Source organism: Toxotes jaculatrix, chromosome 10, assembly GCF_017976425.1.
Source record: "Toxotes jaculatrix isolate fToxJac2 chromosome 10, fToxJac2.pri, whole genome shotgun sequence".
NCBI classification, from domain to species: domain Eukaryota; kingdom Metazoa; phylum Chordata; class Actinopteri; family Toxotidae; genus Toxotes; species Toxotes jaculatrix.
The window spans coordinates 15485214-15505941 of NC_054403.1; the positions used below are offsets into that span (position 1 = coordinate 15485214).

General features: G+C 41.8%; 2 protein-coding genes across 3 annotated transcripts in view; one reads left to right on the forward strand and one right to left on the reverse strand.

The window, feature by feature from the left end:
- The window catches only part of LOC121188089 (dedicator of cytokinesis protein 2-like), a 90415-nt gene that overhangs the window by 34703 nt on the left and 34984 nt on the right, over window positions 1-20728 (reverse strand). For both annotated transcript variants that reach the window (XM_041047655.1, XM_041047654.1), the window contains exons 25-26: window positions 18154-18296; window positions 12564-12659 (exon numbers count right to left, since the gene is read on the reverse strand). In XM_041047655.1, the coding sequence (XP_040903589.1) occupies window positions 12564-12659; window positions 18154-18296 (239 nt within the window). The remainder of the gene's footprint in view (window positions 1-12563; window positions 12660-18153; window positions 18297-20728) is intronic.
- LOC121188090 lies at window positions 1475-12265 on the forward strand. Its single transcript, XM_041047657.1, has 3 exons — window positions 1475-2888; window positions 5550-5624; window positions 10087-12265. Exons 1-3 carry the CDS (start codon window positions 1480-1482, stop codon window positions 10268-10270), a joined length of 1668 nt encoding a protein of 555 aa, XP_040903591.1. The 5' UTR covers window positions 1475-1479; the 3' UTR covers window positions 10271-12265.

The following is a 20728-nucleotide window of genomic DNA, read 5'->3' on the forward strand; positions in this document are numbered from 1 at the left end:
GTTTAAATAACCACCATTTACTCTCTTATCTGTGCCTTTTTCTTTGATGTATCCTGCCAATATTAGCTGCTGCAGAGGGCCAATTTTCTCATAGGGAGAAATTGGATATAATATTATCTTCCCCCCGTCTTATCAGCTAATCGTAGTGTCAAAGTGCAGCGCTAAAGTACTGTGAGTCAATTCTCAGTCATCTGAAGGGATTAAGATCACATCATTCATTTTGCTCCCCTCCCGAACACAGCAAAAATTTTGACTAAGCATATCAACACAAAAGCAGATGAGGCTTTAACAAAACCTTGCTTTACATTAAAATCAAGTTTGTTGCCTCAGAAACATTTTTTTAAAGTAAAAGATGGCAACATGTCTGTCTGTCTAGCTGAAAAAACAGGAAGATGGGCAGGATCAGTGATGCACAGCTTAACATTCTGCTGAACTTTTTAAACAGATTTTCCAAACTGCTTCCATGAGAGATGTCAGGACATGATGCATCATCGTTTTACATACTGCTGTGGGAGGCAAACATAACATCGTTTGAAATGTGTCACGATGTGTCATCATGTAATGACAAACTGCAATTACATCTGTAGCCCTAAATTAATAAGATTTATGGACAAAAGCTCTGGCGAGTGCGTGCAACTTTATAGAGACGTACACTTTTACCCTTACCCTGTCTCTAGTCTTTTCTGTTCCTTCGAGAGAAACAACTTGATAAGATTTAGAGTTTTGCCTGTCTAACTCCTGCCCACCTGCTGCTCTAATAAGAGGTTGATAGAGTTCTATCGATCTGGCCCGTGTGTGCATTCAGTTGAGGTCGAAGCTTTTATATGGTGCTTTGCGTGCCTAATGTCTGCGTCTTCTTGCCAGTCTGACCATTTATTCCCTGTCTCCCTCCTTTCTCCTGCCATTGATCTCATTCATTGCCTTTCTCTTTTTACTCTCTCTCTCCAGAGCAAACCAGCAATGCCCAGAGAATTCATTCAGCTCGCCATTTACAGGCAGCTCATCTGAGACTGAGCAAGGCCTCGACAGCGATGTCCAATCGGAAGTAGCCGGACTAGTAAGGAGTTCATCAGTGGAGGGGCATTGAGAGGTTATAGCCTTATTGGATATTGAATTTCTGTCACCACCGTCCACGTTAACTCCCTCACACTGCCACGCAAACACACAAATTCATTTGGGTAAACAAAAGCTGGAAACATTCCTGCTTTCTACTGGATATAATCCTGCTGACATTGGCTGATGTCATCACTTGCCTCCATCCCGTTCAGCTCCTCAGGGGGCTGAGCCAACCTGCAGAGGAGTATGGGCAGGAGGGTGGCTGACCCAACCAATCCGGTGCCTGCACTGGGGGTTCCCCTGGCAGGGGGGCGATGGGGCCCGCTGTGCAGCGTCGGGGTGCAGACATCTCCTGGACTGCGGATTCTCCCCACCATCAAACGACACGGAAGCCAGCCAACCGACACACATCGCCCACTCGCCATGGCAACAGACAAAATAACGGCAGCGGAGACAGGGGGAGTTATCAAAAGTGACAGCAACAGTCTGCCAGTGTCCAAGGAGACATCTCAGAACGAGATCAACAGCCTGACACAGGACGACATGGGGTCACAAGGGTCAGGCAGTGGAGTTTACTGCCAGATCAAAAGCATTCGGACAAACCCCAAGGACACAAGAGGTAAAAGGACAGCTCGGTACACAAATGGCAGTGTAGTAGCATCTGATGTGTTGGGAGGGGTTTGTACTGAGGCCACTGAAAGTAAGGAACCTGCCCGTGAGAGGAGGAGGGTGCAATCACTGCGTGGGGAGGGCCATCGTTCAGTATTAAAGACGGGGAGCGTTTGTACAGCTGTGCACGCCACCCCACCTCGTCCCTGTCGGGTGATGACGACTTCCCCGCCTCGCCTCTGTGGGACTTGTGGGAGGAGACGATCACAGATTACACCGTGCACAGGCGCATGTCGCAGGAGGGCTGTCAATCAAATAACAGCCAGCCAGACTTTACCTAATCCGCCGAGGAAACCATCTGTGGCCCCCAGCCAGTCAAGAAAAGACTCAGCTCTGGACTCTCAGACGTACACCAAAAACACAGACACAGCAAACTCCTCCACACAAGCATCAGTAAAAACGTCTCAAATACCACAGCTGTCGCACACTATACCAAAAACACACAGCTCACATTCCAACCACACATCATACAGTCAGAACAAAACTAAAGAGTCAAAGCAGCAGACGCGGCCGCATTCTGCAGACTTTACTCATTACAAGGACTCAGCCACACAAACAACAGACACACACATACACAACAACACAGACAGGACCACAGCAACCACACATACACAACGACCACACACACCATCAGCAGAGGCGACGGAACCACATTCGACTGACAAACAGAAGCATGATATGGGTAAAATCCAGCACGCTGATGAACACCCACACCAACACACGACAGTCCGTATCACTTCTATAACTCAAGCTTCTCCCCTTAACAGTGACTCAAAACCTGCCAACACCCCACCTCTCCCCCCAAAAAACTCTCCTAAAACCACTTGTTCCAAACCGGCCACACCTGTAGCGCAAACCAAAAACACCCAGGAGACTACAAATATTCCCAAACAAACATCCTCAGCTCGGATCAAACTCAAGGACTACTCAAAACAGAAAAGCAAATCATTTGATGACCACACACTGCCTTGTAAAACACATATGAAAGCACAATGTAACGGGGCTCCAGGAGGATTGATGGGTGGACACGCAGGGAACGCTCCGCATGGACTGGAGAGGCAGTTGCAGAGTGTGGAGGAGAACCTAGTGTCCAATCAGGAGAAGATCAAGGTGCTTCTCAACGTCATTCAAGACCTGGAGAAGAGCAAGGCCCTCAGCGAAGGGTGAGAGAAGGGAGTTAATGAGGGAAAACCTGGGAGAGAGAAGGGGAGATAGGGGGATGGAAGAATATGAAAAAAGAAAGGAAAAAAGGAGAGAGTGGAGAGTGAGGGTTAAATTCCAAGATAGAGAGTGAAAAGAGGGAGAGATGGGGGGGATAAAGGAGAGGTAAGAGGTATCCACTGCAAGAGCAAGTCCTTAAGCAAGAGACTGAGAGAGTGAGCTGGAGTGATAAAGAGAGGGAGAAGAGAGGGTGTCAAGGGAGTGCACAAGATTGAGAAGAGTATATTTGAGTTTTTATAGCTATATATACCGACAGGCTTTCAAGTCTGTGTAATAGGTTTTAAATGTCAGACCTGCAGAATTGCTGTAGTGTGTTTTGTATGTGTGTGTGTGTGTGTGTGTGTGTGTGGGATCCAATCCTGTAGGGATATGTGATACCTGCCAGCCTGTACTCAATGTTTGCTGATCCTTACATCTCCGTTGTCCTCTCACCTTATATACCATATATAGGATATGTAGTCCCAATGCCACAGTATCCCTAAGAGATTTCATACTGCTCACCAAAGCAAATTCATCAGTTCTTTCTCCCTCCTGCTTATTCTTTTATTCTTAAATTCTGCATATCCTGTGTTCCTCTTGTCTACATACATCCCAGTTGTCTTTCTGTGGTTCTGTACTATTTCAATCAACACCCTCCCCTTTCTCCGAGGCTCTTTTACCCACTTCAAGCTATTCGTCCATTTCTCCACCTCTGCCCTTGAACCTCTCTTTCCCCCATTCTTAATTAATACCTTTTCTCACCTTACACCATCTTCACATATATACCGTGAATCACCCGTCTTCGTCTTCCACCATGTTTTGATTCCTCCCTGCTTAGACAACACGTTAAGTGCTCTCCCCCTGCTGTCATGTGACAGCTGTCTGTTTTCTCCTTCTTCTATCGCTCCCCAGTCTTCACCTCCTCATCCTCCCCATCTTCACAATTTCACCTTTGCTGTCAGTCGTTCTTCTCCCATACTTTATGCCATATTTCTTCTTCCCGCCCTAAATTTCAGCCCCTTCGTGCGCACTTGCCAATCACTTCCTTTCTCCTCCCAGTTCACTAAAATCCATTCCTTAACCTCTTACCTTATCTCTTCCAAAACAACAATGTTTGTACATCTCCATCTAAGCTCTCTCTGCATGTTTTTTACTCCCTCCATCCATTTCATTCCTTCTTCTTTCTGTTCAGGGTTAACAGATGTCTCTAGCTCTAGACTAATCCCCCATCAGATTACCTCTGAGGAATGCAATTAATGTTTAAGCTGGACAATAAGGCTCCTAAACTCAGTGTACACGTTGTCCTGCCCTGTGTGTGTGTGTGACTGTATAAGATTATGTATCCATTCATACTAAGTGTGTAAGAAATAGGGTAAAAGGGGTAAAAAAAAAAAAAAATTAAAAAAAACCAGACTGAAGAGATAGGGAGAGACAGAAAGAGAGAGTAATTGAGAGACAGAGAGAAAAGTAAGAGAACCAGCCACTAAGAGGGGCTGCAAATATCTGACGTTGTGACAGAAATGAAAGTACTCTAAGTGGGCCGCTGTGATAAAAGTCTCGGCTGAGCTGAAGGGTTGTTGCTGTGCTCAGCTCGTCGGTTTCTCTTCTCTCCTGAAGCAAATACTTGTCTTCTCTTGCTGTTGTTGTCTTTGATAAAGACTGGTGGGGGAGAAAAAATGATGCCAGTCACACGGTCTCTCGCCATGTAATTAAAATGTCCATTTTATCAACATAAATCAGCTACTCTCTCATCTACACAGTTCAGAACAGGGGCAGCCAAAATATCCTGGCAAAATAAAGTGTTTTAATTACATGGCAGTCAGCATGAGCTTGTCAGATGTTTTTTTCATCCAATTTTATTTGCCAGCATTTCTGCTCTGTCTATAGTTCTGTAGTCTTGTTTAAACTTGATAACACAGTTTGCATGTGTAACCGTATTTTTTTTTTTTATACGGCACATCAATTTTCAACAAAACTATTTCCAAAGATTACTTTCACTGAGCCATTTGCATACAATATTTATGCCATGTAATGTCTGGCTCCCAACTAGACCTACCAAGACAGTCGCTGCAGACAATGCTTAGTAACTGTTTTCACCTGCCTGGAATGCTAAGCAGGCAGGTTTTCACCCACTAGGACTATTCAAATGATGTCCTGGATAGTCCTGTTGGGGTACATCACAAGCACTAAACATCACAAGCTATGTTGTGCCCTTTGACAACCCCCAGAGAGCACACCTGATGTTGCTGCAGTGAGTATGTGTAGGTGGAAAGAGCAATAACAGTTGTGACATCAGCAGTGAAAAAAGGGAAACTCTTTAAAGTCAAGAAGAACTCGACCTGTTGTTAGTGCACAACTGGTATTTCTACCATTTGTTCCTCTGCTACATCAGTGCATAATATTGAATTAAGAAAGACTTTGGTTTGGGGTGGCTGACACTAAAGCAAAGTAACACTACTAGTTCTTTAAATAATGTTAAAAAATATCAGGGAGGGATTGTTTTTTTTTTTCTTTGAGCAGACTAAAATAAACGGTATGTGCACTTATTTGCCAACAAGCACAGCTGTTCAATTACACTCCTTTCGCCAGTGTGTGTGAATGTTTTACATCTGTTGTTTCTACAGTCGCAGCTCATACAGAACTGGTCAGGACATTAACAACTGCCCCACCTGCCAAAAGACAGCCTGCATCATCTACAGGTAACCTGATCAAGATAATGAGCTTACTGCATTACATAATCCACCGATGACAACTCATTCTTGCCTAGAGTGTAATAAACAGACCTGAAACGCCTCCTAGAAAACCCAACGCCTTTTGTAGCCTTAAAATATTCCATTTTCTATTGTTTTTCTCAGCTTTTCTAGGTTTTTATCACTTATTCAGCACATCTTACCTTTTTTTTTTTGTTTTATTTTTCATTACCCTCTCTTCCTGGTATCCTGCTGTCTCTGCCCTTTTCTCCCACTCTCATAATTGAACTACACATACAAAATATCCCGATTCTATGACAAATACGAGACGAAGAGTGATCATCAATATGGGAATGAATACATACTGTATTCTACACATTATGAAAGGATGCTCTCTCCAGGAAAGTTATTTACACATAAAAGAATGTTTTCTGCAAACAAGCAAATTAATTCAGCACCTAAATGATGTGTCTTTCCTCTTCCAGTTGTCCCTGGTGTGTGTGACCTAAATACGTAATTGCATTCTTAGATCCTCTGCAACTTACAGAGCTGCACCCCCACAATCTGATACCACATACTGTAGTTTAATCCCCCCTCACCTCCACCCCATTCTTCTCTTATTCTCATCTTTCCATTATGTAAATCATTCCATCTTTTCCTCCTATGCCTGCTAAGTCTCTCTCTCTGTCATCTCTAACTTCAACTGGTTTCCACTGAACATCCGTGCCTCATTCTATCTGTCAATTACCAAAGCTATAATCACATGTGCCCCACTCCCACCCTACCTTCAAGACCACTCTTTCTCTCTGCCCTTACACAAGCTGAAAATGTGTGTTTCCACATACACAGTAGCTTCATGGAGAACACAGAAACAGAACAGAGAAGAAATATTTACTTGTTGTAACTGGAATAAGCTTGAACAAAACCTCCTTTTGGTCCAAAACTTTTGGTGTACCAACCCGAAAAAGCTGGGCTTGAAGCTAATACTGCTTGTTTACAATTATATATAAATCTCCCTTTCAGGCCACAAGGGATAAAAACACATTTTACAGGGCCTTTATTCCAATTCTCCCTAATTCCCAAAGACGCACGCTGCCAAGCAGTCCCACATCTGCATCCCTCCTGTATTTTTACTTTCTATCCCTCTGCAGTTTCATCTCTACATTTCGACTGTACTACATCTCGGATATTTACCATCCAACTCCAACACGCCCTTCCCCCTCATCCGATCTTCTCTACTCCCCTTGATCTTAATTAACACAGCAGGATCCTTAGGTTCTAAGTTGTAATGAACACCAAGGGGAAAGGACCGCCACATGGTAGCACGCCCACACACCTATACATCCAAGGCTATTTGTATATACGCAGGTATACACAAATGTAAATGAACACACACAAACTTTCCCTCACTTTACACAGTCACATGCAGACACACACATAGTCTGTTCAGTGGAATTTAGTCTCACAATTAGCTTGAGCTGAAACAATTAGTTGATCGATCAATTAAACAACAGAGAATTAATCGGAAACAATTTAGAGAATCGTTTACAAAATGTTTTAAGCAAAACTGCATTTCCGCACAGACTCTGAAACCTCAGATGATTCTGATGGAGGAAAAAGTGAATCTAACTATTGAATGGTCTGAATCAATAGATTAGCAGTCTAAGAAATTGTGCAAGAGGAAACTGATGCTTACACGACATAAAGTACTATTATTTTCTTGTTTTACAAATCAACCTACTTTGTAATCTGAGTGAACGTGCAGTGCAAAGAAACCTATCATTACAGAGTAACACAACACATTTAACAACAGTAATCAAGACACTATATTCTTTCAAGTCCTTAACATGTGAGAGCTTCACGTTAGTTTTTTGGATTTTTTTTTAAAGGGCCTAAGGCTACCCTGTTCTCAAGGGTACGTTGGTACTTCTCACATCATTATAATCCCTTGTTTTTTTCTCTCTTCTCAGTTTCAGAGATTTTCTTTCATGCTCCACTTTCCCTTTGTTTTTCTTGCACACATGCAAATATAATCATGTATACACATGATAATTAATCCAACAAAAAGGGAAATCAGCTTTTACTCGCATGCACACACCCATACATACTGACAAACAGAGAAATGAATAAATTTCATGCCATGTGAAAGACGTTAATGACTTGGACAGATATGCAGCATCTGCTTCCTAATCATATTTCTTCTCACATATTAGTATAGGTTTCTTTACATACATTATACATGCGGAAAACACATTTTCAGCAGTCCATCGTGAAAAACACATACAAAAGTCAGAAGTACAAGGGCTCTCTTTGTTTGACTGGACAGTAACAGCCTTACCAAACCTTCAGAGAGAATTCTGGGTAAGGTAAGGAAAGAAACCCACAAGCAGAGAATGAATTGCATGTGGGACTTAAACATCCATCGCAATGATTTGTGGTGAAAAAAAAGTGGCTTTGGTTTTGGCTGCCTGAAGATGTTTTGCCATTGTCAGCTCTAATTAATCTGTACAATGAGAGACAGGAGGGAAAGGAACTTCTGACAGCCACTCTGTTTTTCTCATAAAGCCAACAACTAACACTTTAAGGTATTTGCTCAGAAAAGAAATAACACATTTGTTAACTCTATAACACACCCACACTTGCAAATCTAAACATTACCCCTGTCCACTACAGGGTTAACCTTAACTCTCACTTTAACCAAAAAAAGTGAAGGTTTAATAAGTCTTTCATAACAATAGAAGCAACAAGAACACACAGTCATACACGCACTCGCAAAGATGCTAAAGATGACAGCTTGCAGAACGAATTAAGAGCAGCAGGCTTCCCACTGTGCCGTAATCCCATGAACAATAGTGAGAGAGAGAGAGGTAGATATGGGTGGAGAGGTAGTTACGGAGGATTGTGAGAGAGGGGGAGGTTGAATTCTAGTGAAATGTGTCAGTAAAAAGACTTTTTACAAAAGTCGTCATTATAAAACAACACGGACTGTACACTGACTGAATGTAGGACAGGTGCACCAGTTTATTATTTTATAATTTGTGTGTGTGTGTGTGTGTGTGTGTGTGTGTGTGTGACCATATTACATCTCCTTTATCATTTATTCATGGCATCCCTTTCTCTGTGCCCACCGGAGCTTTTACTTCCTCCTCCATTCACTCGTTCCCTCCATCCTTGAGCTCTTTCTTAAGGAGCAGAGACCTTTCTCCCCTCCTCTCTCCACGTCTCTGGTGGTAGTCATCCTCTCCTCCTTTACTTCCCTCTGTCTTTTATTTCCCTCCTTTATTCTGTAGTGACCTCTCTGCCCTGTTTTATTAAAGCTCACTTTTCTTTCATTTATCCATCACTCCATCCCCCTGAAGAGACTCAGTTTCTTTCCTCTCTCCTTCCATAAGTCCCTGTACATTGCCTTTTCCCCTCACTCAGCCATGGGCTCATTGTGGAAGATGAACACGTTGGATGTCAGGGGAGCACATATGTGTTTGTATAGTGTGTGTGTGTGTGTGTGTGTGTTAGGATATTGGGATACAGGAGGATGGGAGGATGGGTAGTTGTCTCTGCTCTTCTTGCCTCATCATGTGGCTCATTAACTCCAGATGCCAGGCCCTATTCAGCTCCACCTCTATAATCGAGCTCAACACACACACACACACAAAAAAAAAAAAAAAAAAAACACACGCTTACCAAAGGAGAGAAAAGCTCAAAGTCTACTACTCTATGACCCGCAGCGGTGGACACTTCAGAGAGATGGTGAGAAAAAGAGCGCCTGGGAAACGAGAGGGGGGAGGGTGAATGAGAAAAGCATAGAAAAAGAAAGCCAAGAGGGTCTGCTTTGAACACATCAGAAGAGCAAAAAAACTTCCCCTGCTCCTTCCTTTAGCTCCTCCATTTTTGCAAATGCTTCTCTCTTCTCCTCACCTTTCCTCTCCTCTTCTCCCCTTTTCTTTCCTGCTCTTTTTTCTTTCTCCTCCCACTCCTCTCATCTCACCAGCATGTGATCTACCGAGCACAGGTGAATACTGTGGATGTGAAATGAGTGCTGAGTTGAGGCCTGTGTGAAAGTAAGTGTGAGTGTGTATATCCATGGTGAAGGTGCATATGTCTGACTTAGGAGCACAACACAATTTTACAGCTCCATGTAAAACTGCATTAAGCATAAGCACAACCTCTGTCAGCATTTTGTGACTACATTTTAATATCACTAAAACTCTTCGCACTTCGCACACCATTCCCTCAGTCCCTCTCTTTCTGTCTTTCTGCTCAGTAGACCTCCGTTTGTCCTTGCATCCCTCTGCTCCTCTTCTCTCTCTCTACCCCCACATCTAATCTCTTTTTGTGAAAAATGAGCTATACAAATGAATTTGACGTGATTTGACACTACCCCAACCTCTAAATCGTGCTCCCGCTGCCTCTCCCTCCCCTCATCCCTGTCTCCTTCCCTATCAACTGCTCTCTCTTTCGCTCTCCCCTACAGTGTGGAGCATGATTTCCGACAGCAGGAGGGACGCTTCCAGGGAGTTATGGAGGCCCTGGAGGGGGAGTATGATGTGCCTGCGCCCATTCTGACCAAGCCCACGCCAGCTCCTTCCTCCTCCAGCCGCCCGGGTACCAAGGCCCGTGTCAAGAAGCTCCGTAAGAAGTGCTTCTGGTGGCTCTAAGCATTTGGAAAAACAGCCTTTCTGGGAAGAAGGTGTGGATTATCTTTTTGGGGGACCCAAAAAGTAAAGCATCTCTCTCATGGTCATGTGAGTGTATAGTGTGTCATTAAAATCATGGGGGACAGTTTTCTAAGCACCATCCCTGTAAATGGCACTTTTTCCCACAGCAATCCAGTCTGAGTTCTGACAGAATACACCAGGGATCAGGCAGGAAAAGAGGAAATGCACTAAAGAAGGAAAATGAGAGCCAAAGGAGCTGTTGAACTTTCCTCTTAGATGTGTCTGAGAGGGAGATTGAGGAAGAGGTCGTCCCGATCTTCTCTCTTACTGAGGAAGCCAGACTGTAGCGGCTAAGAAGAAGAGGATATTGTTTTCCCATAACAACTCTGTAACAAAGTGAATGAGCGTTGACAGTTTGGATGACAGACAGGCACACTGTTACTATAACTTGGCTGACTGGCTGTCTAGACAGATGGATAGACGCATGAATGGATTTCTGCCAAGATGGATTCACGCCTACAGCTGGGAATGAATCTTCACAACAATTTTGGCTAAATTACAGCAATAAGGAGGAGAAATGGAACAATTTGGAATACAGTGTATTCAGATTCAAATCCAAATGTAGCAGGAACTGAGGCATTAAGAAGATGTGAGTGGAAAACAAGCTGACGAGCTTTCTGGAAACAAAGAGACAGCAGCGCTGAATGGATATCAGGGTTTAGAGGGCCCAGTGGAGATTGTATTAAGAATACATTAAGAGACAATGTGATAGGCAGCTGATCAAAGACTGACAGGCCGCGTCAGATAATTAAAAATTCTGTCAGCACTGACTGACAGAGTGATTGATTCTCTCCTTTATTACCATCCAAAATGGAAGTGTTTTGCTGTAATCTCAATCTTGTTTCAAGGATTTTCACACAGACACATGCATACAAATATATGCACAGAGGCACACACACTTGCAGGCTCACAGAAACACAAGCAAGTATTCCCACTCACACACACACAAACAGTGCACATTCAGTACATATGTGAACCAGTGCAAACTAGGGGTAGACCAGTTATCAGTTCACTGTTAATGATTGGACTGCACTTATGCTGTATCACTGTATCGATATTTGCAAAATCAGAGTCAATAATGCACCAATGAAATCTGTTTGAATTACAGTGAAACTGGCATCTGATGTCTGGAGATTTTCCAAATTCAACTTTGCACAAATTGGGCAGAGCAACGCTCCATTGACATGCTACAAAGTGAAGAACCCGCAGCCATCAGCTTTCATGTAATTAAGTACCCACCAACTGTGACTGTTTACACTTTCACAGTGAACACAGACAGAAAGTTAACTACTGTATTAAACAGAAAAACCAAAACAAATCCAATCTTTTCCTTACTCCCCAATAACAAACATTATCTTGTTAATATAAAATATATTGAAGGTAATTTTCATAGCTATATACAGCACTTGTTCTGTGGCATTCAGGCAATGCTGTCATTGCAAGCTGGTTCATCAAGCTACAACAAAGCAACAAAAATCAATGACATACCCTGCAGGTTGACGCATCTAATCAAAATGTACAAAAGCTCAGTATACTTCAACAGTCAAGGTCTGCTATCCCATTTAAAAGTTAAATTTCAATCAATAAACAACGTCTTTGAAAAATTATAACACAATAAGCAGTAAAAAATGGTATTTTATAACAAACTATATATTGGCAGACATGACTGTTGTCAGAAATTAGTACTCAAAAATCTGTATAAATCCTGCATGGGTCTATTTCTGTTGCAAACAAATACCCACAACACTATTTTGCATACACAGAGACACACACCAGTGCTTACTTCACAGCAGTTTAGAGCCTGACCACTAATCTCACAAGGGCCTACTTCAGCTGCTTCTAGCTGACAAGTTGCCACCAATTAGAATCTAGGATGACACTACACTTACTAATTAACCTATCTATATCCAAAATACCCTGTCCCTGCATTTTTATAAGCTGTCCCATTACAGTGTGTGAGCTCCCACAACGCCCCTCTCTTCCTGATCCTCCTCTTGTATGTACAATAAAAGTGTGTATTTTAAACAAAATCCACGGTTGTCAACATCCTTTGTGTTTCAGAATGAAATTGCATATCACGATTGGAGAGCTGGCTTTTTTTTTCTAACTAATCCCCGTAAACCAGCAGACAGTGAGACACGAGAGAAGATTCTGCAGAGCTTAAGCCATCTGTTTACGGACAGTCAAGCATACTGTATATGGCGCATGTACTTACAAAGTTGCATGTACTTACAATCAGAGCGTGCTCACGACCCATTGTGATGACTGTCTGGTTGATAATCCTCAGCAGAGATACCACAATGTCCTGGATGTGCTGAAATGTGTCCCCCTGAGGAAAACAGAGACAGAGAGCAGGGAAAAGGAGAATGGCAGAGAAGGGTGTAGGGGAAAAACAATGATAAACAAAATATTGTTAGATTTCCTTAGGTGTAAACACAAACAAAAACACACAGGAAATGCAGAGCAGCTCCTGTCCTATTGAAGCAGCGTCTACTCAGGCACAACAATGGCACTGCTTCCAGGGATGTCGCAGAACTTTTTCTCTATTAAACTTTGGAGACTCGTCGGGTTTTGTGTGGCTCAAATTCTCCTCACTGTGAAGACAACTAAGTTTGCCCAGTTCAAAGCTTCACTTGGGTTCTGAATGGACGGATGGCTGATCAAATGAAAGAAGAAAGAGAATAAAGTTTTCTGAACTTGAAATTTAAAGTCTGTCCACTTTTCAGAAAATGAGCCTCACTAGAACATTCAGTTAATCATCTTCAGTGTGGACATCTGAACCACAAAAGGCCCCTGACACGTGAATGTGGACTCTTCTGTGCAGACCTGCTTTCATATTCCTATCGTCCCCTTCCCTTTGAAGCCACTGTTCTATCATGTTTCTCTACATCCATCTGCCCAGAGGGAAACAGGGGAAGAGATGTATTTAACAGTCTCTGTCTGTCTTTGTGCTCTGATCTGTCCCGAATCAAATTACTGTTTCCTAATTAAAGTATCATACTTATTTTTCATCTGCATGACCAAGTGCTGTTAGACATTAAGACTGGCACCTGCTCTATGTGCTCTGAGAGCCTTCTGACAGGAAGTGATGCATTTTTCTGTTTTGGTTGGTCGTTTTGGTTGTTTCATCCATTGAAAGCAAAAGGAATATACAAACAGTGGATAATATCTGTAACTTTAAAAGACTTTAAAAATAAATTTTAATCTGAATATGATGACCTCAAATAAGCTCAGAAAATGCTACAGCTTTACTGAAATACAGTCTTAAACCAGTCTTATTTCAGTAAAGACAGAAACAGTTATCAATATTATGATATCCAAATTTCAGGTGATGCGAAATCTTTTATCACTTTATCAATATTATTTTCTTGTTTTGCCAAGCTATATGTGAACGATTTAACTAAACTGTATCTGCATTAATTTTACAATTTGTCATGCAGCAAATGGTGAGGAGAAGGGCCTTGTGTAAAATAAAATTAAATAACATATTTAAACATTTTTAATAATTATTTAAAATTTACTTTTAATGTCAGAAATATTTAAGATGTTGTACTTATGTTTGATGACCTTTAAAGACTGCAAGTTCAGAGAAATGGGGTCTGAATGATGACACACATAAAAATAGGACAAGTAAAATCTGTACCTTTACAGCTCCATGTACACAGGAAAAACACACACACACACACCCTGCTTCTCTCTCTCTCACAAACACACACAATGCTACAGTGAAGCTGGTCAACGGAAGCCGACTCAAGCTTGCCTAGGGGCAGTAACTCACTAGTGAAGCATCTGCTACATCCAAACACACCTTAGCATAAATGCTGCTGGGCATGTTTGTATGTGTGCGTGTGCTTGTGTGTGTTTGCTAACCTTGTTAGCATAATCTGACCTAAATATGTGTGTGTGTGTCCTTGTATGAGCTGATCAGCAAAGCATAAAAAGGAAAAGGGGAGGTCCAAAAATAGCAGAAGTAGGTAAAAAGGACTCAAGTTCAAAGTTTCTAACTCACCATGTTCACCAACTGTGTGTCTGTGTGTGTTACTATGTGGATGTCCGTGTGTGTGTGTGTGTGCTGGCCTGATGGCAGATGATTTAAAGGGCCTGATAAGAATCAGGTAGGCATTATTAAACCACATTAAATGCACTGACTGGAAAGATAAACAACTCTGTGTGTATGTGTGTGTGTGTGCGCGCTCCTTTTCCATCTCAAATTCAGACACACACACTCAACTAGTTAGGCTGAGGCGCAGCTGTTGCTTCTAAATAAGCCTAAGTCTATCTGGCTCACTGTAGGTATTTTGGTCTCCTGGAAAGAGTTTCTCAGACAACCGTCTCAGAACAGGAAGACGAGATGAGACCAAATGCTCTCTCTCACTCTCACTCTGTCTCTGTCTTGCAGAACAGAAACACGTGGAAGTCAATACTCTGTTCATTTATTCCAAACTGTAGCTGGGCTGGTTTATTATCTCCACTGGCATCATGATACAAAAAAGAAAAACAGAAAACATTGTTTTGGGGGTTGGAGAAAGAAAAAAAAACAAGAAAGCTTTGGTGAGCCATGTCTCTCTCTGTCTTCCTCTGTTAGTATGCTCCCTTTATCACTCACACTCACACAACCTCATACGCACAGAAAAGTTACTTATGAATTCAACACGAACTCTCCCACAGACATGGGCATCTGTCTATCGTGTCATCTTCTCTTCCATCTCTGTTTGTCTCTCTGAATCTCTCTTGCAGTAATTTGGAGACATGTGTGGTGCAACAACTTAGGGAGGAAAAGAGAGATGGATGAAAAGCAAAGGAAAAAGGGGAAGTAGAGGGGGAAGAGGCAAGGCCATCTCCAATCACCTCTTCCTCTACTTCTGTTATTTTTCTTACGTCTCCCACTTATTTTTTCTCCCCCTCTTTCAAATTTTTGTCATCTCTCTACCTCCTTGTATTGTTTTTTGTGTAAAATCCCTCTATCGCATTTTTTTCAGCCTCCATCAGTTCAGCTGTAAACTCGCAGTCCTGCTTGCCCATTCACTTCATTTAATTGTCCGTGCATGGCCATGAGCACTTTTCATTTCTTTGGCCGTTTCTGCTCTTGTTCATTTTTCCTCTGACAACTTTAAAAACCTATCCTACATAGTTTGCTTTTTTGGCCTGATAATAGATCTGTGTGTGTGTGTGAGTGTGTGCGTGAGGGGCTTTCTATTGGCAAACAAGAGTGTCTGGGCTTTACAAAAAGTTGTGTGGCATTAAGCAAAGGAGCCATGTACAGGTGGCGGGTTCAAGGCTCTTATTTAACTATACTATGTGCAGTCTTGCAGCACACATACACTAGACGATGTAGATAAGGCTGAGCATGTTTGTTTCTCTTTGACTGCCCTTGAATAAGCACATTTAGATTTAGAATTAGATACCAGAGCTAGTACTTCCTCTGAACGTGTCTTTACATTTTGATAGTGTAAGGACCAAATAATAATACACAGTATCCGTAGATATCTGAGTATAATACTACAAGTTCAATCATATACGTCATCCAGTGGCAGACATTAGTACTCATGCAGTTTGATAGAAAACTTGCTTGGGCCTGTGCATCACTGGTTTTATAGCCTGTGCATAATTGTATATGTACCTGTCATGTCCTTTTGACAGTCTGTTACTGCCTGCTTTTGTTTTTATACCTTAACTAATACGATCTCATCTCACCATATTCACTCCCCTCCATTCATTACTTCTCACTCTTCTCTCACTGTCTCTCTTCTCTTGGCTCATGCTTCATTAGTGCTATCCAAATAAATAGAGCTGAAAAAGCCATACCTTCACTTCAAAGACTCAGCAGGCTGTCAACAACTTGCAGCAGCAATTAAAAAGCCCTCGGCTGGATATTGGTGATGCGTTTGTTGTGTGCGTGCGTGTGTGTATTAAAGATGTTTAGTTCAGGGATCTAACTGGATTTTGTTTCAGCAAACTAACATGCACCAACACGCGTGAAACAAAATCAATTCACTTCTAATTGGTCAAGGTCTGCTTCATTGCACGACTGTGTGACTGAAGACAAAAATGCTTAAGGCTATCCACTATACTCCTCAGGAGCCAAGTTCCAGTGGGGTGGCAGAGAACTCAGGGGTGGTTCAAATTCATTCTACAATGTTAAAAAGATAAAGGAAATGCCTTGTAATCTGTGGGCTGGATAATTTCTTACTATCACATTTCTCAATAATAATTTTAACTCGGAGGCATTGTGTTGTTGCTGAGCAAATGATGCTTTACAGTTCAGTCACTCACCAGTTTCTGTTAACTGCTTCTCCTCAACTGTAATCACATAGTGTTTATAATTATCTTGGCTGTTAGGGTATTTTTATTTTTATCAGACCTGTTTATCTTTTTGTACATGCAGATTGTGTCTGTCCTCTGCACTGATATTGCTGTTGCTTGCTTCTGGTGTCAGGATGAGTCACTCGAGTTGCGCCTCAAGTGACCACTTAGGATCTGATTTTGTTTCCCACTGACATTTGATTGTATCTGTGGGAAACTGCGTCTGCAATTATTTAAGCCTTACAGTGAATGTTGGAAACTACAAGGGACTGGGATTGCTATTTGCATACTGGCTAGAACTAGACAGAAGGACTCTAAATGACAGAAGCTGGAAAGAAACAACAGAAATGAGATGACAAGAGAAGGAGAATCTGTGATTGTGAGTTGGTTGTCCTGTCTTCAATAACATGGAACAAAGTATTCTTAAACGTGGGCAAAAACCTTTAGTAAAAAGGTTCACATTACACTTTATAATGTAATTTTAACAGGAATCATATCCACATGTGGTCTAAGGACTCCAATCTCAATATGTACACAAAATGACGCCGTGCTAGGTGGCAGCCTGTTGCAGCAGCTCTGTGTGCATTTTTAGTTTTTCTGTAATTCTTTCAGGAATTTCACAGTCTGGGATCAATAAAGTACATCTATCTATGTTCTCAGAGCATATTGGTGCATATTTCAATGCATAGTTCTGTCTACTTTGGAACAATCCCACTGTGTGCAGTTAAATGACAGGTGTCAACAGACTCTCTGTGTATTTTACGAACAAGACTAGGTCAAAATCTAGTATGTAGCTGTAATGTGTCCGGTCAATGGGGAAAATTGAGGACATTGTTTTAGAACTGCTGTAAACAACTACTTTCAATGGAAAGTAGCTAAAGCATGACCGAAAGTTGCTAAATGTCGCTAGACGATGTAATAAACTAATTAGCATATTAATGAGGCCATCAAGTTGCACTTGCATCCTGCCTAGTGTCAGCTGGTGTCAAACCTTTATCTGGTTGCTTCTCTCCCACTTTCTGTGCTCACATATACAGTAATTTAGCACAGCTGAATTCCTAATAAAGTTGTTCTCATTTACATTGCAACAAGTATGAAATCGTGACTGAAAAACGGGCCATTGAGACTCTACATGTTAACCAGAAGTCACTTCCAAACCATTTCAAAGCTGCTGCTCTGCTAAAATCCTGATTTTATATTTTAAGTCACTATTAAAGGTTTTTCAAAACACACACTAGGTTTATTGTGAGATGTTTTTTTGAAAAAAGAGTTGATGAAATGTTGGTAAATTTAGCAACAAAGGCGCTAAGTTGGCAGCATTGCCTGTAAACTTTCCCCTGATGACATAATAGAAACCGTTAGCGCCAGTTGATTTTCAAAGAGTGGGTTAGGGTTAGTGCCCAGTGATGAAACTCCAACACTCAACCGACCAGTCAATGGTGTAACTAACATACATTTACGTTTAGAGAGCTGGCCCCACAGTTGCGGTCACCTCTAAAAAGGGTTGCTGTGTGTCTCACCACATTGTCTCTGCTGAGGACCTCCAGAATGTTGTTGAGCAGCTCCAGACTATTTCTCCTCTCATCATGAGGCCCGTCAGCCATTCTGGCCAGTGCCCCGCTCAACTCCCGCAGCATCATGGGCAACAACACATCGCGGCACTCTGAAGAAACAAAAGCACACATGGTCCGAGATGACAGATTTAATAAGCAGACACAATAATAAAGTAGGCAGATTTTTTTAACTAATGAAAAAAAAAATTAACTCCACGTCTGTCAGAAAAATTAGACCGTGTTAGGAAGTGTATGCAAGAGAGATGTTTTATTCACTTCTTTTAGGGAAAGCCCTAAAACATAAGAAGTTTAAAAACAAACATCAAAAGTCACAACATCAAGGACCTTTACATCAGTTTCTGCAGCACCTGTGGAGACAGCTGCACCCACACAGCCGTGAGTAATGATGCCACTGCACCCTGATGAAGAAATTCAACCCCAAACCCAGAGTGCACAATGGAGTGATACTATATTAACAGTTCTGTCAACCACACAGTCCACAAATCAGTCGCAAAGGTCTAACATTTCCTCTTTCCCATCTCCCTTTAGTTAATTCATGTGCTAATTGGTCACACATGTAATGAGTCATCAGTAATTACATCAGTGAAGGATTATGTCAAAGTGAAGAACACTGAAGTAAGAAAACAGTTCAATTCATGTTAAAATACACAAAGTTAAACCCACTGTAGATGAAGCCATCTATCATATTTTACAACTATTTACACCTGATGCTGTTCTGTTCTGGTACAGTTCTATAAATCCTTAATGGATGTTAAACGTTCACAGCTCTTCTCTGGGGGTTGTCCAAAGTCATTCTGGGAATTATAGGAAATCACTGAAGGACGATAGGAGCAAAGTGCCGTGGTGGAACGTGAAGTAAATGCAGACCTGAATAAACTGAAGGATGTATGAGCAAATTTAGCACCTTTCACAAAGCACAGTACATTCCAGTTACCTGAAATCTAACAGTCTAATAATATGGATTTTTGTCTTCACATTTTCTTCAGCTTTTCTGAATGCGTCATTAATCTTGTCAAAAGTTATTTACTCTTCGGTAATAAGGTAGAGACTGGAAGAGTGCCATCCACATTGGGCAAACAGATGATGAAACAATCAGCTTCACGAGTCTAACTGATGCAATTTCAACCAGTGTTTGGACAATGAACTATGCCGCATGTGAAAACACTGAAACGAAGGAATAAGTAATGTGACTCAGCAGTTCTACAGAATAGCTAAACTCTTTGAAAGAGCTTTGGTTGGATTTTTTCCAAAGCACACCCTAAACGTTCAGATTGATGAATGTGTTTATTTACTGTCCCATAAATGCACCAAGAAGGAGGACTTAAAAATAAAGTCATTGCTCTCAGCAGTTATTTAATATTTAAAATGTTTCAGGTTTCTCTAAGTTCATATTTTTTATTTTATTATACAGCAGACTTGTCTACAAATATATTTAACTATAGCAGATCTAATTCCATAAAAAGGTTGTAATGATGATGTTAGACATAATTAGGATGAACAGCTTTATTGTGAAACAGGTCCTGTTGACACAATTTGGCCAAACAAAAGCTGGCTTTGTATTATGGATCAAGCTCAATGTCAGATGTTAAACTGTTAATACATGATTGATTAATGATGATCTTATGTTTTTACCTTGACCTCTCCCTTCTCTGTCTTCTTCCCGCATCCCCCCCACCTCCAACTTCCTTCACCCCATCCCTCTCTTGTAGCCGCAGGTAGACAGAGCCCATTAAAAGCTCATTTGGGCTGATGCTCGTTAGTTCCATTATTAACTGAGCAAAGCCTATGCTCCTGCTGAGTGGACCCTCATCACAACACTCACTCCATCACGCAAACATGCAGAGAGGATGGAGGGGAGGAATAAGAGAGTGGGGGGGCATGAGTCACTGAATGCCCTCGATGACTCAGAGAAATGGAGGGAGGAGAAGGAGGAGGAGACAGGGAAGGGGCCTGGACAGGTGGAGCTGATTTAAAGGGAGGAGGAGGTTTAAATGTGACACTGGGAAATACTGGATGACAAACAAGAGTTGTATCGTAGTGCCATGAAACTGAAATCTATTTAGCATAATTTATAATAGGAAAATTTCAAATAGAAATGTTCCTTTGTCAGAATTAAACAGGATGAAAGAGGGAGGCCTTCTGGTCTCTGCCCTTTAGAGAGGTAGAGAGTGATGTTTTAGATGCTGCCAGCTTTGTATTTTAGTGGAAGCCCTGCTAAACCTGTTTAATCCATCAAAGCAGAAACTCATCATCTTTTGTTCTTTCAGATGGACAAAACAATGGGTTGTGTTTCATAGCAGTATTGTTGTGCGCACAAGCTCGAAAATTAATCCATCTGCCTTCCGGGGGGCTGGATGTACCATTAAACCTGCAGAGAGCTCTATTCCCTGGTGACATGACCCCAAAGCCACCTGCTCCTTTATTTCTATTGATCTGAGAAATAAACCCAGTAGATATTTCTGGGTGCAACATGTTCAGGGGGAGAGAAAGTGAAATAGAGAGCAGGTGGGGGGGGGGGGGG

Coding starts and splice junctions, on each gene's coding strand:
- LOC121188090 (XM_041047657.1), top strand. CDS start 1,480: ATGGCAACAGACAAAATAACGGCAGCGGAGACAGGGGGAGTTATCAAA. Junction 2,889..5,549: donor AGCAAGGCCCTCAGCGAAGG/GTGAGAGAAGGG, acceptor TTGTTTCTACAG/TCGCAGCTCATACAGAACTG. Junction 5,625..10,086: donor ACAGCCTGCATCATCTACAG/GTAACCTGATCA, acceptor TCTCCCCTACAG/TGTGGAGCATGATTTCCGAC.